At 38.9% G+C, this 15401-nt stretch overlaps 1 protein-coding gene across 9 annotated transcripts in view; it reads right to left on the bottom strand.

The window, feature by feature from the left end:
- Rrm2b (ribonucleotide reductase regulatory TP53 inducible subunit M2B) overlaps positions 1-15401 on the bottom strand; it is a 53144-nt gene that overhangs the window by 26035 nt on the left and 11708 nt on the right. For all 9 annotated transcript variants that reach the window (XM_029557171.1, XM_008855095.3, XM_029557170.1 and 6 more), the window contains 3 exons: positions 11953-12069; positions 9120-9253; positions 8577-8671 (listed from right to left, as the gene is read on the bottom strand). In XM_029557171.1, coding sequence (XP_029413031.1) covers positions 8577-8671; positions 9120-9253; positions 11953-12069 — 346 coding nt within the window. The remainder of the gene's footprint in view (positions 1-8576; positions 8672-9119; positions 9254-11952; positions 12070-15401) is intronic.

Genomic DNA, 15401 nt, shown 5'->3' with positions numbered 1-15401 from the left:
GAGCTTGTATCTAATCCTTAAAAGAGTTTAGGGTTACCTCTTCAGAGGGGGGAATGTTGGCGGGGAGGGAGTGAGCATGGATTTGATCAAAACCCCTTATATGCATGTATGAAATTCTCAATAAAGTTTTTGTAAAAGTTAAAAAAAAAATTCCACCAAAAAAAAATCAGAACCTTGATCCCAAGAAAGAAAATAAATGTTATGATCAAAGTTCTTCAGAGAAGAAAATTTTCATTCTTACCAAAAGTGGAAAGGCATATCTAACTTCAAATCCTGTGTCAAGCCATGAACTCATAGGATTTGGTGTCTGGACAAAAGATGGCTTTCCATATCCAAAATAAATAAAGAAAGGAAGATGTGAAGACCAGACCTGGTGGCACATGCCTTTAATTCCAGCAGGCAGATGCAGGTGGATCTCTGTGAGTTTGAGGCCAGCCTGGTCTATACATCAAGTTCCAGGCCAGCCAGGGCTACAGTGGGACCCTGTCTCAAACAAACAAACAAACAAACAAACAAACAAACAAACAAACAAAAAGAAGAGGTAATTTTCCTGTAAATCATATGTGATTGTGAGTACAGACACATGCATGTGTGTATACTAGAATACAAAGTGCAACACAAATCTTATGACAACTGTCTTCATCTAATAGGAGAGGTTGCTCAGGTTTATATTTTGGAAACCTACTATATCTAACAGACTAGCTGTAAGTATTTAAAAACATTGTTATTGGCGTGCAATATTAAAAAAAAAACAGCTGAAGATAATAAATGTTTCTACCAGATAAAGTGTTCTTTTAAACAGAAGAGCCAATGTAAAAGTCTATTCACTATTAGGCAAGGACTTTGTAGAAACCCACTCCTAAAATATCTTTAGAGATATCATATCTGTGACCCCACCTCTATGAGGCGATTATAGGTATAATCCAAAAGATTGCTGGCAAGTCCCATACTGCATATGTTTGAAAGTATTTATACAGTATTATCTGGGAGAAAGGTTTGGCTTCTGAGATTATGAGATGAGGATGGCTGAGTGCTTGAGGGCACCACAGGCGTTGGTCATTGGTGACATCAGTTTATACCTCAGTACTCGCTTCAGGACCAATTACACAGCAGAGACTTAATAAACTAATGGAAATTATGTACATGCTAGATGATGAGACGTTAAGGTCCATTTTAGAGCCTGCCATGATGGCTCAACCTGAGTTTGATCCTAGGAACCCACGGTGGAAGAAAAGAACTGACTCCCAAAAGTTGTTCTCTGATCTCAACATGTATGTTACACATGCACACACACACACACACACACACACACACACACATACATCTGCATGCACACATGTACATGTGCACACACACAATAAGTAAAAACTTTTTTAAAAATTTAATTTACAATATACAATCATATTTATAGATGCAATCTCGCCTTGGCAGAGAAGAAAGCCAACTGTGGTTGGAACATGTCTGCAAACATGCATTACCAACAGTACTTATAGCACCAACTAAGGAGGGTCTGTGGCACAAGACAGCAGCTCTCAAACGACACCTGAAGCAGAAACCCTCTGAGAAATATTAATGGTCCTAGGTGTGAAAAGACAGACCTTTCATCTTCTCAGAGTCTGTGCTTTTCTATTTACAGTGGCCTCAAACGGCAGGGTGTTTGTGATTAGCTAATACAGCCCTAGGTGGGACTATTTATTTCTTGAATAAAGTTGTCTTTAACATATTTTAAAACGGAATACACTTTTAAAACACAGTTAAAGGGCTGGAGAGATGGCTCAGCAGTTAAAAACACTGGTTGTTCTTGCAGAAGACCCGGGTTTGAATCCCAGCACCCACATGGCAGCTAACAACTGTCTGTAACTCCAGTCCCAGGGGATCTGACAGCCTCTTCTGACTTCTGTGGGCATTGCATGACACGGGTGCACTTACCTACATGCAAGCAATACACACATACACATAAAATAAAAGTAATAAAATTTTTTTTCTAAAAACTCAGTTAATAAAAATAAATAAATAAACTTCAAAGACAGTTGCAGTAAACCTGGTGTACATGCCTTTAATCCCAGTACTTGGGAGGCAAAGACAAGTGGATCTCTGTAAGTTCAAGGCCAGTCTGGTCTACATAGTAAGTTCTTGGCCAGCTGGGGCTATATGGCAAGACCTTGTCTCAAAAAAAAATGGTTGCAGTAATGTGGTATAAAGTTGGGTTACTGAGGATGGAGTCCTAAGGTAGAGCTTGGCTTCAGAACAAATACTTGAATTTCAAAAAGTTGACTAAAATCAAGTATTTCTCATTGTCTCCAAAGAATGCTGATTTGCCCTTATTCTGTCCTTGATTATCTTAAACCAGAGAGTTAATTATATCAAATAATTGGTAACCCAAATTTTCTATTAACAGACTAAAACATAAAAAAACCCTACTTCTAGCTTATTTTTATAGACACTATTTTAAAAGCAGCTTTGGAAAAAAGAAGAAATAAAAAATAAATAAGCACTGAGTATCTACTGTCAAATGAATTATGGAATACTTTAATGTGCTATATGTTAAATATTACAACTAAAAGTAACAATCACCACTTCAAATATTCACCATTAGTTTTATACACAGCTTTTATCTTGTTACTAATTATATGACAATTACAACAGACATTTGAAACTATTAATGTCATCTGTAAGAGAACTAAACTAAAATTACATAGAAGCATTGTAAATAAGAGGCAAGTTATTTTAACCACTCTGTGCATTCATGTGAATACCAAAGAATGAAAATCATAACAAATAGTTATAGAAGACTATTTTGGAAAGGATTAAAATATTATAAGGAGTAGGAGCTGGGAAGACAGCTTAGTGCCTGCAGTAAAATCATGAAGACATGAGTTTGAATACCCAGCACCCATGTAGATAGCTGGGAATGGTGGGCATGCATGTAATCCCAGCGCTGGGGAAATAGAGATAAGACGATCCCTGAACTAGACTTGCCCAATCAATAAGCTCCAAGTTCAGTGCAAAGCTGTACCTTCAGTGCCAAAGTGCTCATGTTCCAGTAAGCAAACTGTAACTCAGGCCCCTGTAAACAACCCTAATGAAACTCGTTAGAGTCCCTCAGAACACACAAAGACATGAAAGTACAGGGAAGCTGTTTGGAGAGAGGAAGGGGATTAGCAGGAGTACCAGAGGGAAACGTGTGTGTGTGCCTGTGAATATGACTAAAATACATTATGTACATAAAATGTCATAATGAAATCCATTATTATGTATAAGTAACATGTTAATTAAAATTACCTAATTATTTTTAAATCATGGAGCTCCAATCCAATAAATGAGGAGCTATTACTGGTGGTTGACAGCTGCTGGGGGAGGGAGAACCAATTTTCTTTGGGGGTGGGGCTGCTAGTAGGTTGCCTATGCTCTGGTAGATGGCCCCATACACATGTACATACATGCAGGTAGTACTAACTGGACTCAATGAGTCATTTGAAGAAAAAGAGGACATGAAGGTGGGAGGGGAACGTGGGAGGGGAGTGGGAGGAGGAAGTTGGGGGAGTTATATGATCAAGACACTTTGTATACATGTATGAAATTGTCAAAGAATAAAGATATTTTTAATTAAAAATAAATTTAAAAGATGGGGAACAGAGGCCGGGCATGGTGGTATATGCCTTTAATACCAGCACTCAGGAGGATCTCTGTGAGTTCAAGGCAGCCTGGCCCACATAGCAAGTTCCAGGCAAGCTGGGGCTACAGAGAGACCCTGTCTCCAAAAGACCGAAAATAGAAAAGATGGGGAACAGAAGAAGACATTCGACATTCACCTCTGGCTTCCACACACATGAATGTGCTCTTGTACATATATGCATGCACACACATGTATATACATATACCACAAACATGTGAAAGAGAGGAGAAGAGAAAGGCACAGAGAGACAGAGGGGGGAGAAAGAGAGAAGGGAAGGAGGGAGAAGTGATTGAGGAACACTTGATATCAACATCTGGTCTCCAGAGGCACTTGTACCCACACATGCACACTCACACACAAACATACACAAGCACAAAAAACAATTACAAGAGAGAAAGTTTACAAACCTTTGAGGATATATGTGAAATAAAAAGATAATCAGGACATTTTTTCCTAAAAGTTATAAAGAATGTAAATGTCTCATAATTTGTTTTAAAGAGGGAAAGAAGGATACATTTTAAGGTACAGCCAAGTTCTATAGTGCAAATGCACCAATACTGTGTAGCTTATATTTTAAGGTTTAAAAATGTAATTTCAAACACATATTAAGGTTTAATATATCTATCTCCACCAAAGTAGAGCATGTTCTTCCCTCTGAAATGTATATCAGCACATTAAGTGGGGCTTGCTGTGGGATTAAGCCACAGGATGCAGGTAGACTACAGCCCCCTCTGCCTTTTCTATTTCTAGTTTGTCATTCTTGGGTAATATCAAGAAATGCGTGCTTTCAAAAGGCTGTTCACCTTTTTTGTTGTTGTTTTGTTTTCTAGAGATGGAGGTCCCAAGCTGGTTTTGAACACTTGAGCTCAAATGATCCTGCAGCCTCAGCCTCCTGGGATTAGGTATGTATACATGCCCAGCTTCTATTCCTCATCTTCCATCCAGTGCATTCTGAACACTTTGACATTTTCCTCCTAAAGCTAGTATCTCAAAGTGTGCTTTTCAAACCACTTGTGAAAAGATCAGCCATGTAAAAAAATCCAATTCCTCAGTCCACTTGAGCTTCCCAAATCACTCTGATGAAAGCCAGGATTCTACAAGGATTTCCCACAAATTCACCAGGTGTTCATACACATTGAGGATCACTACTTTTGTTGTTCTTGAAATGAAGACAAAGAAATGTATCTGCTTCTCCTGCATACCATAAGCTTGCCCATTACAAACACTGTATTGTGGACCTCTAGGATTCCACAAACAATCTTCATAATAATACTAAGGCACTCATTATGTTTTTTAATAAATTTTATTTATTCTCTGAGAGTTTCACACATGTACACAGTGTTTATTTTTTTAACTACCATTTTCTCATGAGTGTTCAGTAGTAATTTCTAGAAGCCACATGACAACAGTAGTCTGAAAGCCCTAAATACTCATTTGTTTTCTAACTATTTAAGTGTGGCTGAATTTCTTTTCATATACTTCACCAAAACAACATACTGTAAAAATAGAATGACAAGGTCTATATGATAACATAGCTGTCTTTCACTAAGTCAAATACTCAAGAGACTTGTAAAACACACACAACGACAAAAGTAAAAACATGATTTAGTAGATTTTTTTAGAAAATACATGTTTATTTGTTTGTTTTTTCATTTAAACATGTTATTTGTGAGTGGGCATGGTGGTACACGTCTTTAATCCCAGCACTAGACAGAGGCAGGTGGATCTCTGTGAGATCAAGGTCAGCCTGGTCTGTATTGCAAGTTCCAGGCCAGCTGGGGCTACAGAAAGATCCAGTCTTGCCACACCACCAGCTGCTGCCACCCCTCCACTCTTCCGGTGCTGGGTGCTGTCTCGGAGCGCTGCTCCTCCGTTTGCACAGGCGCCACCTGCTATCGCACGGGCGCTGTCTGTGAGCATGGGCACCGCCTCCTGGGCACCGCCTCTGATCACCCTGGCACTACCTCCTGGGTGCTGCCTCTGATCACATGGGTGCCACCCTTTGTTCCTCGTTGAGGCCGCAAGCTGTGGCCACTCTTCCGCTCCCTGGGAGCTGAGGCAGCTCTTCTGCTTGTCCCAGGCTGCCTCTCACTTCTTCTGTCTGGTCCCGGACCCCAGGGCTGGTGAGGAGACTGTGTCAGCAGAGTCGCATTCAGACACAGGAGACCAGGTTCATTGACACTCACCTGGTTTATTGTAGAAGAGCACAAGCTTATATAAGAGTAGGGGTCCAATCAAGAAGTTACAACTTAGATTTTTGGCAGGGCTATGTCCTATCATGACATCGGGAGCCAGACACCTCATTAGCATAACAGATTTTAGGTTACTTAGGTTCTGGTTTCCTTATAGGGCCTGGTTCCTGTCTAAGTGTTGCAATTTGGATCTCAAGGGTGGTGATTAGGGATTGGAGGGCTCGAGGCATCAGTCTCATGCTCTGCCAATGGGAGAAAATGTCACAAGGCGTTCCTTGTGGCTCCATCAGTCAGGCCATTGCCTCAGACCTGCTGTATGGCTGTCAACAAGACTTTCACCCTAGGCTCAAGCCTGTCTCCCACACAGTCTCAAACAAAAAATGTTATTTTTTTATATGATATGAGCTAATTAGGCTCTTGTATCTAATGTGATATGAGCTAATTAGGCTCTTGTATCTATGGTAGTTAATTCTAAAATTCTGTAATTATTTTTAAATATTCAAAAGTATCAGGAGATATAATCCTATGAATAAAAGCACTTTACAGTTCTCAATAATTTTTTCAAAAATGCAAAAGAGCACTGGGGGAGCATAGTCACCTATAATTCTCCTCAACGACAGACCCCGCGTGCTGCACTACCAACATACCAAACAAGATGCTCTTGCTGGAGCAACAGTGGAGCATCCAGTGTATGTACAACCAACAAATTTTTGATTGGATATAATGCTCGCTCCTAGGGGTGGAACACACATCTGGTACTATAAGCCTGGCCAACCCCCTGTGGCAGAGGAGAATATAGGCCCCAATGGGAAGTCATTGCAATTGCTTTATTAGATGGAAATGATGTGAAGTACCAACCAAGCATTTGTGTTTATACCCAGAGGTTAAGTTATTATAGCAGTCACTGTTTAGATGTTCTTGCTTCTTGCTGTGTGTGTTTTTATAGTAGATGGAATCCCACTGAAACTGGCCAAAAGCCCATGGAAAATAAATGATGCAGAGACCTGAAAGTTCAGCGCCTTGCCACAACAGGAGGACGATCATCCCACACCCACCACCCTCTCCAAGGCTCAGGGACTTTTGTGGAAGTAGATGGCAGAAAGAACGTTAAGAGCCAGAGGAAGAGGTGGAGTGTTAACTGGAAATATCCTCTGACCACTATGCCAACAAGCTATAGTCACACCTCCTTCCCATGCTCATCAAGGAGTCAAGGGGGAAGTGATTTGCCCCTCACACCCAATCAGTTGACCTTAGTTGCATGTGGGGGAGGGGCAAAGGATATATAAGCTGAGAACACCAAGAGGCACCTCTCTCACCATTTTGTGTGGCTGTCGGGAGGTCACAAGATCTGTATTTGAGTGTGGACTTTACAGCAAAGCCATAAATGTGGGGTGCCCACTCTTCCGTAAATAAACCCCTACCCTATGCTGTTAAAAAATAATAATAAGTAAATTTTTTTTTAATGCAAAAGAGCCCAAGATAAAAAGTTTTGAGACCTAGGGCTAAAGAGATGGCTCAGTGAATAAAGTGCTTGTCACACAAGGAGGAAGATATGAGTTCAGATCCCCATAATCCACATAAAGCCAGGCATGACTGTGCATGTCTGTAATCCCAGTGTTCCTACAGTGAAATGACAGGTGGTAGACACAAGAGAATCTCCAGGAGTTTGTATGCTAGCTAGCCAAAAAGCCTTGCGTATGCAACATTGAACAAGAGACCTTGTCTCAAGGTAAAAGGCAAGGTCAGACCAACACCCAAGGTAGTAGTCCTCTGACCTCCACACATGTACCATGGCACATACATGCCTACACTTACACACAAATGGATACACAGACACACACACACACACACACACACACACACACACACACACACACACTTTTTTAAAATGGGGGAGCCAGTGAGATGACTCAGCAGGAAAAAGAACTTGCTACACAAGCCTGATGATCTGAATTCAGTCCCTGGAACCTATGGCAGAAGGACAGAACCAACACCTGAAAGTTTCATCTGAGCTCCAAGTATGCACCATGGTATGCACGCATGAGCATGTGTGTGCACACACGCACACACACATATACAAATTAATTATTTAAAATAATTCCTGGATAAGTGACAGGCACATATCTGTAATCTCAGCTTGCAGGAGGTTGAAGCAGGAGAATCATGAGTTAGAGACCAGCCTGAATCACATGCATAATGAGACCATGCCTCAAAATTAAAGTTATGGGGTCTCAACTTATCCAGAAATATGTCCGCATTTAACTTATCATTGAAAAAAAAAACCTGTGATTGCAAAACATTTCTTGTCCTGGTTGACTATTAACCTTACATTTTTTTTAGAAACCAGATACTTATTCCTCTGAAACTGTTAGGATTTGACTTGCTTTAAATTTCTAACATTCTTAAAACCTGGCACAAACTGTAGATTACTATAATATTGTTATTGGACCCTAAATGATTTTTTACTTGTCAGTATATCATACTGACATCTTACCTTTTCAAGTTCTAAAGTATTAAAAAGAATAGGTAACCTTAGCACTGGTTTCTAATTAATCATTACAAATGATGATTCCAGTATAGTAGCATGCTGAGATCTTTGAACTCCATCTCATGTTGTGACTTTGGTTAGTACCAAACAGTCATACCATGTAAGACAGCATCATATCACCAAAGGCAAATCTGATTACACACACGTTAATGCTACATACCAAAAGTAGACTTTCTGTCTGCTATCCATCGCAGGGCCCAATCTGCCTTTTTCTTAACATATGGCATTGTTTCAATTGCATTAAATAAAAATTCCCTATAAAAATAAAAATACATGGAAAAATTATTCATTGTTTTTGTTAACTGGATTAAGTTTTAATAGTTTAATCAAAGACAATAATTGTAACTTTATGGTACACTACCAAATGTGTAGTTTCTCTATATTTTTGCATGTCCATAACTATAAATATTGAAATTAAAATAAAACTCAGTTAGTGATTTGGATATGGGCTGATATAAAAATCAGTTTAATGTAAATATTCAATTTATTAATACAATGTGCTAATGAAGTTTTAAAATACTATGAAATATCTTGTTCTATACAAGTTTTTTTAATCTAACATATTATTGATCAATAGAAAACACTATACTCATGAACTTCCTATATGTGAATAATTTTTCTTTAACACTATTTTCGGAATAAATTCGGCTCTTAACATAAGCAACAGGTTAAATCTTTTGAAATAAAAGCCCAGCAGTAATACCTTTTCTTGGGATCTCTGATGTAAGTGTCTATTAGTAAACTGTACATCTCTGAGTGAACATTCTCGATGAGAATTTGAAAGCCATAGAAACAGCGAGCCTCTGGAACCTGCACCTCCTGACTAAAGCGCTCCACCTAAGAAAATAAGGGAAACAGAAAGATCCAGTGTTGCAGGCTCTCACGAAACACTGGCTATACACTGCAAATCCAATGTGGATATCAGAATTGTCACTTGAAAACAATGTCTTTTCCAGCACTCAGGAATGGACAGGACAATGGACAGGAGAACAGTGAGTTCAAGGCCAGCCAGGGAAACATAGCAAGACCCCATTTCAAAAAATAAAAAAAGTCTGGGCTAGAGAGATGCTTCAGTGGTTAAGAGCACTAACTACTCTTGCAGAGGAACCAGGTTCGAGTCCTAGCACCCACATGGTGGCTAACAACTATCAATAACTCCAGTTCCAGGGGCTTCAACGCCCTCTTCTGGCGCCACATGTTTTGTATGACACACGTACACTTACATACATGCAGGCAAAACACTCATAGACATAAAATAAAAATAAATATATCTTTTTAATTTTTAAAAATAAATATTAAAAAATTAAAAAGTGGGCCAGTGAGATGGCTCAACCTGTAAAGGTGCCTGACGTAAAACCTAATGACCCAAGGTCTACCCCTACAGTCCACATGGCAGAAGGAAAAAACTGACTCCTGCAAGTTGTCCTCTGTCTTCCATACACATACCCTGGTATGCAATCCTCCTCCTGCCCCCCTGAATAAATAAATGAAATACAGTAATTTTTTTTTCTTTTTGAGACAGGGTCTCCCTGTAGCCCAAGCTGGCTTGGAACTCACTATGGACACCTGGCTGACCTCAATCTCACAGAAACTCACCTGCCTCTGCTTCCCAAGTGCTGGGATTAAAGGCATGTGAAAAATAAAAAATGAAAAACAAAAGTTGTCTGTTAAGAAACAAACAGGATACAAAGACCTATCAATCTTAACTTTCTCTTTTCTTCTGTGGTACCAAGGATTCAGCACAGGATCTTGCTCATGCTAGGCAAGCACTCTATCCCTGACCATATAACCCCAGCCTTTAAGGGTCTTAAGCAGTATTGTTTAGCCATCGAACCCTCCACAATAAATTAGCTGCATCTTCTTTTTAAAAAAATGCTGAAGACTGATTCCAGTGTTTTACTTATGCTAGGCAAGTACTATCCACTGAGCTAGACCCATAATTCCATGTAATGTATTCCTAAAAAATGACATGAATTTATCTTTTAGGTTGGAGACACTGCCCACACAGTGATTTTTGCTTTGTAGAATTTTTCCTAATAGTAGGGAGATCTGTTGAAGTTCTTCTGGTTCATCTTAGAAGCCCATACCTGTTTTCCATAACAAGAAAATATTCCTCCTAAAACTAATCATAATACAATTTTTGTTTTTTTTTTTCTGAGACAGGGCCTCCTGTAGCCACAGCTGGCCTGGAACTCGCCATGTAACCCAAGCTGGCCTCAATCTCACAGAGATCCACCTGCCTCTGCCTTCCAAGTGCTGGAATTAAAGGTATGTACCACCATGCCCAGCAATAAATAGAATTTTTAAAATTTTTTAAAATTTATTTTTAATTTATGTGTATGAGTGTTATGCCTGCATGTATTTAAGTGCATCCATGTTGTACAATGCCCATAGAGGCCAGAAGAGGGTGATGGATCTCCTGGAACTGGAGTTATTAGTCATCGTGATTGTTAGTCACCAGGTAGTTGCTGAGAACCAAACCCACGTCCTCTGCAAGAGCAGCCAGTGGTCTTAACCACTGAGCCATCTCTCCAGCCCTCATAATACAAAATTTTTAATGAGAAGTGAGAACCCAGTTCTACATAGAGCTCCAGACAGTTATTAAGAACAGGCTCTCTATTGGCTTTATTATCTGATCACAAAAATAAAGTTTGTGCACTCTGTGCAGTTTAGGGGTTTTTGTTTGTTTTTGTGGTGCTGAGGATAAAACGCAGGGCCTCTGGCATGCTAGCCAAGTACTCTCTATCATTCATGGTATGCAGGGGTTTTTTTGGGAGGGGTTGAGTTTTCTTTTTTCTTTTTTTTTTGGTCTTTTTTTGAGACAGGGTCTCCCTATAGCCACAGCTGGCCTGGAACTCACTATGTAGAGCAGGCTGGCCTTGAACTCACAGAGATCCACCTGCCTCTTCCTCCTGAGTGCTGGGATTAAAGGCACGGACCACCACACCTGGCATAGTATGCAGTTTTAACTGATATAATTTATGCTTACTTTCATGATATTTTGCTAGTCATATGACAGTTAACAAACTTTTCCTCTGAAATTTCATGAGAAAAAAAGACCCAAGATTTAGGTTTTAAGGCCTGGGGAGATGGCTCAATGGGTAAGAGTGTTTGCTGCACAAGTATGAGAATCTGAGTTTGGATTTCCTGGCACACAAATAAAAAGCTGGCTATAGCTGCATGCGCCTATAAACCCAGTTCTCAGAGAACAGAGGCAGGACTTGTTGGGTAGACAACCTAGCTAAAAAATGGTGAGTTCCAGATTTAGTGGAGACCCTGTCTCAAGGGAATAAGGCAGACAGCAACAGAGGAAGACACTCAGTGTCCTCTGGCCTCAGCCTGCACACGCACCTGCCTGCACAAATGCACTGACACACGCACACACACACAAAATAAAAACATTTTTTAAAAAGGAATTAAGCTTTATCTAGTCCATTTCTGAGACATCTTTTCTCAAGCTTCATCTAATGATTAACTTATTAACATTATCATCACTCAAGTGCTAAATAGGAACAAAAGTAAAGTAAAAATCTTACCAAATTTTCATTTACAATTCCATCACTGGCTGCAAAAAAGGCTAAGATGTGGGAGATAAAATACTTCTCATCTGATTTAAGCTTGTTCCAGTGAGGGAGATCCTTTGATAAGTCAACCTAGAATAAAACACTCCAATTTTAAAGTTAAGGAGAGATATACCATTACTAGTAATCTGTGCAGAAAAATTAAAAATAAAAATCAAACAAACATTATGTTAATAATAGTATATTATATTCAGAAAATTTGTCTAATTAGAAGGCTATAATTGTTCTTGCCAAGAGAGGGGGAATGGGTAAATATATGAGATAGATGTTTGTTAATGGGAGTGATTGTGTGTGTGTGTGTGTGTGTGTGTGTGTGTGTACACTTTATAACATCCTGATCTATATCTTAAACATATCCAGAAAAAAAAAATGTTTAAAAGAAAATAAAACATCCCTAGCATGTTCAAGGAGATGGGAGGAAGGGAGAAGGAAAGAGGGAGATAAAGAGGGAAGGAGGGAGCAAGGACATTTATGATTGTTTTGGCTAATTTAGTTGGCCAAGATATACTTTATTTTTTATTTTTTATTTTTATTTTATGTGTATTCGTGTATTGCCTGCATGTAGGTAAGTGCACCCATGTCATGCAATACCTACCGAGGACAGAAGAGGTCATCGGATCCCGTGGAAATGGAGTCATAGACAGCTGTTAGCTGCCATGTGGGTGGTTTTATAAGTATTAAAGATAGAGGCTGGAGAGAGGAGAGATGGCTCAGCAGTTAAGAGCACTGGCTGCTCTTGCAGAGGACCCAGATTCGATTCCCAGCACCCACATGGTGGGTAACAATCCTCCATAATTCCAGTTCCAGGGGAATCCGACGCCCTCTTCTGAACTCCACAGGTCACACGACACAGGTGCACTTACACACTTGCATGCAATACACTCATACACATAAAAATTTAAAAAACATTTTTAAAAAGTGTTAAAATTAATACATCTAGTGGCACTACACCAAATAAAGAAATGAACAAAGAGGGAAGGAGTTGAGAAGTAATGAAGCAAACTAATGACTCAGCAGTCATCGCTTTAACATTTTAATACAGTATTTACTATGGTGTTAGACAGAAAATTAAGCACCTGCTAACTAAGTATAGCTGCTATGTTACTGCTAGCTACTCTATTTTACCTAGATGTAATGTCAGGAAGACAACTACCTGGGATTTGAAGCAGTTTAAAGGAATGGCTTCTTCTAGAATAGAAATACCTTTGAAAATGTTTATTAGAACTAAGTCTTTGGAATTAAGAGAGAGATGTACCCTAAAGTTTGGCAAAATCTACAATTTAAAAATAGTCTTTATATGTACCTTACTGTCTTAGTTGGCTCTTGCTACTATAACAAATCAGCACAGACTGGATAGTTTAAAATATTTTGTTATTTTTATATGTATGAGTATATTGCCTACATGTAGGTATGTGCACCCATGTCATGCAATGCCCATGGGAGTAGAAGAGGGTATCAGATGCCCTGGAACTGTAGTTATAGACAATTGTTAGCTGCCATACAAGAGCAGCCAGTGCGCTTAACCAATGAGCCATCTCTCCAGTCCCTAGACGGATAGTTTAAAACAACGAACATTTACTTCCTGGACGTCTCGGGGCTGGAAGTCCAAGGGCAGGGTGCAAGAACAGCTAGATTCTTGAAGAAGACCCTCTTTTCTAGTTTACAGATGGGCGCCTTCTTGTCATATTCTTATTAAACAGAGAGGAAAATACTCTTCTCATGTTTCTTTTTATAAAGGCATTAATCTAATTCATGAGACCTCTGTCTTCATTACCCGATCACCTTCCATGGCCCAACCTCCAAACATCATCACTGGGGATCAATAGTTCAATATATGAATCTGGGGGAGACAAAACTTTTAGTGCATAACTCTTAGTGGCTTTTATTTTATAGAAATCTTTAAGTATGTTTCATCATAACTTCTTCATAAGATTTGAAGTATGTAACTGTCCTCTATAATATAAAATTCTGGTTTTGCTTTACTTTTAATTATTCTAGTAATTTCAATCTCTTTGACCTTAACAAAAAACTAATATTCTATCCTTTTAATCATTGTGCTCTTTTCTAAAACTCTTTTCCCACTATGTTTTAAGCACTTGCTGAGCACTCAATACATGCCACACATAGGGCTAAGTGTGCATCCAGGGATGAATGGGATTGGGAGGGGTACTGTTTGTTGTCACCTTATAAAATACATCTGTAGGGGCTGGAGAGATGGCTCAGCGGTTAAGAACACTGTTCTTGCAGAATACCAGGGTTCAAATCCCAGCACCCACATGGCAGCTAACAACTGTCCATAAGTCCAGTTCCAGGGATCTGACAACCTCCTTTGTCCTCCGCAGGCATTGCACGACACGGGTGCACTTATCTACATGCAGACAATACATACATACACATAAATAACAATAATAAAACATTAAAAATACTCAATTATTTAAAAAATACATCTGTAAAAAGTCAAGTTCCATTCTATAACAGGTTTAACTCAAGGACATCGTCCTAGTTCTCATATAGTATACTCTTGATACTAAGTTTTTATACTGTAATATATTTGCTCATAAATATTAAATTTGCCTCTTTAAAGACAGAGGTTCAAAATGTCTTATAAATTTTACTTACAGTACAATAGTGATGTTCTCTTCTGGAAACAGGCTTCATGCCTACTTTCATCTCATATGAGCCACATTTTCAATTTTACCATCTAAAGGCTGATTACAAACTAGCCGCTATAGTTTGGATCCTGAATGTTCCCCATAGGCCCATGTACTGTGGTACTATTCCTATAACTTGATTTGCTCAAGTATTTTTGTCATAGTAACAGAAAGCTAACATATACTAGCTGATTATCAGAATTGCCTGGCTGTCTTAAAAAATTTTCCCACACCTAGATCTTTGGCTTAAGAGTCAGGGTTTAACACTTGAGAATTAAGCTCAACCACTGATTTAAAAATAGAATTTAAGCTGATTAGCTGCTTTTACATAATTTGCTTAAATGAAAATACGTGGGACTAAAAATATCCTTGACTTCCCTTCAAAATACACATTTTAATCTTCTTACAAAATCTGTATCAACTTGTTTATTTTCATTTTCAAAAAGTTAGTGTTTCTTATTCATAGTGAAATATATATTACATTTGCTACAAGATGCAATGAATTACCAGAAACCCATATCACAAGTATGTTTTTTATCATGACAAACAAAAAGGCTATCTGTGCATGGTACCTGTTATCTGAACCATATCTAACAAAAGCTTTCTAAAAGCCACAGACAGTTAGGGAAAGTCAGGTGTGCAAAGCATCGTGACCTAGTATAAATATACTGGGTGTTTGTTTTGGTTTGGTGTTTTGTTCTATGTCAACTACAGCAAGAATGCTGACAACATAACAAAGATAGGCAAACAGGT

Source organism: Nannospalax galili, unplaced genomic scaffold (assembly GCF_000622305.1).
Source record: "Nannospalax galili isolate Female #2095 unplaced genomic scaffold, S.galili_v1.0 scaffold687, whole genome shotgun sequence".
Lineage (NCBI taxonomy): Eukaryota > Metazoa > Chordata > Mammalia > Rodentia > Spalacidae > Nannospalax > Nannospalax galili.
This window is presented reverse-complemented; position numbering and strand designations above follow the sequence as displayed.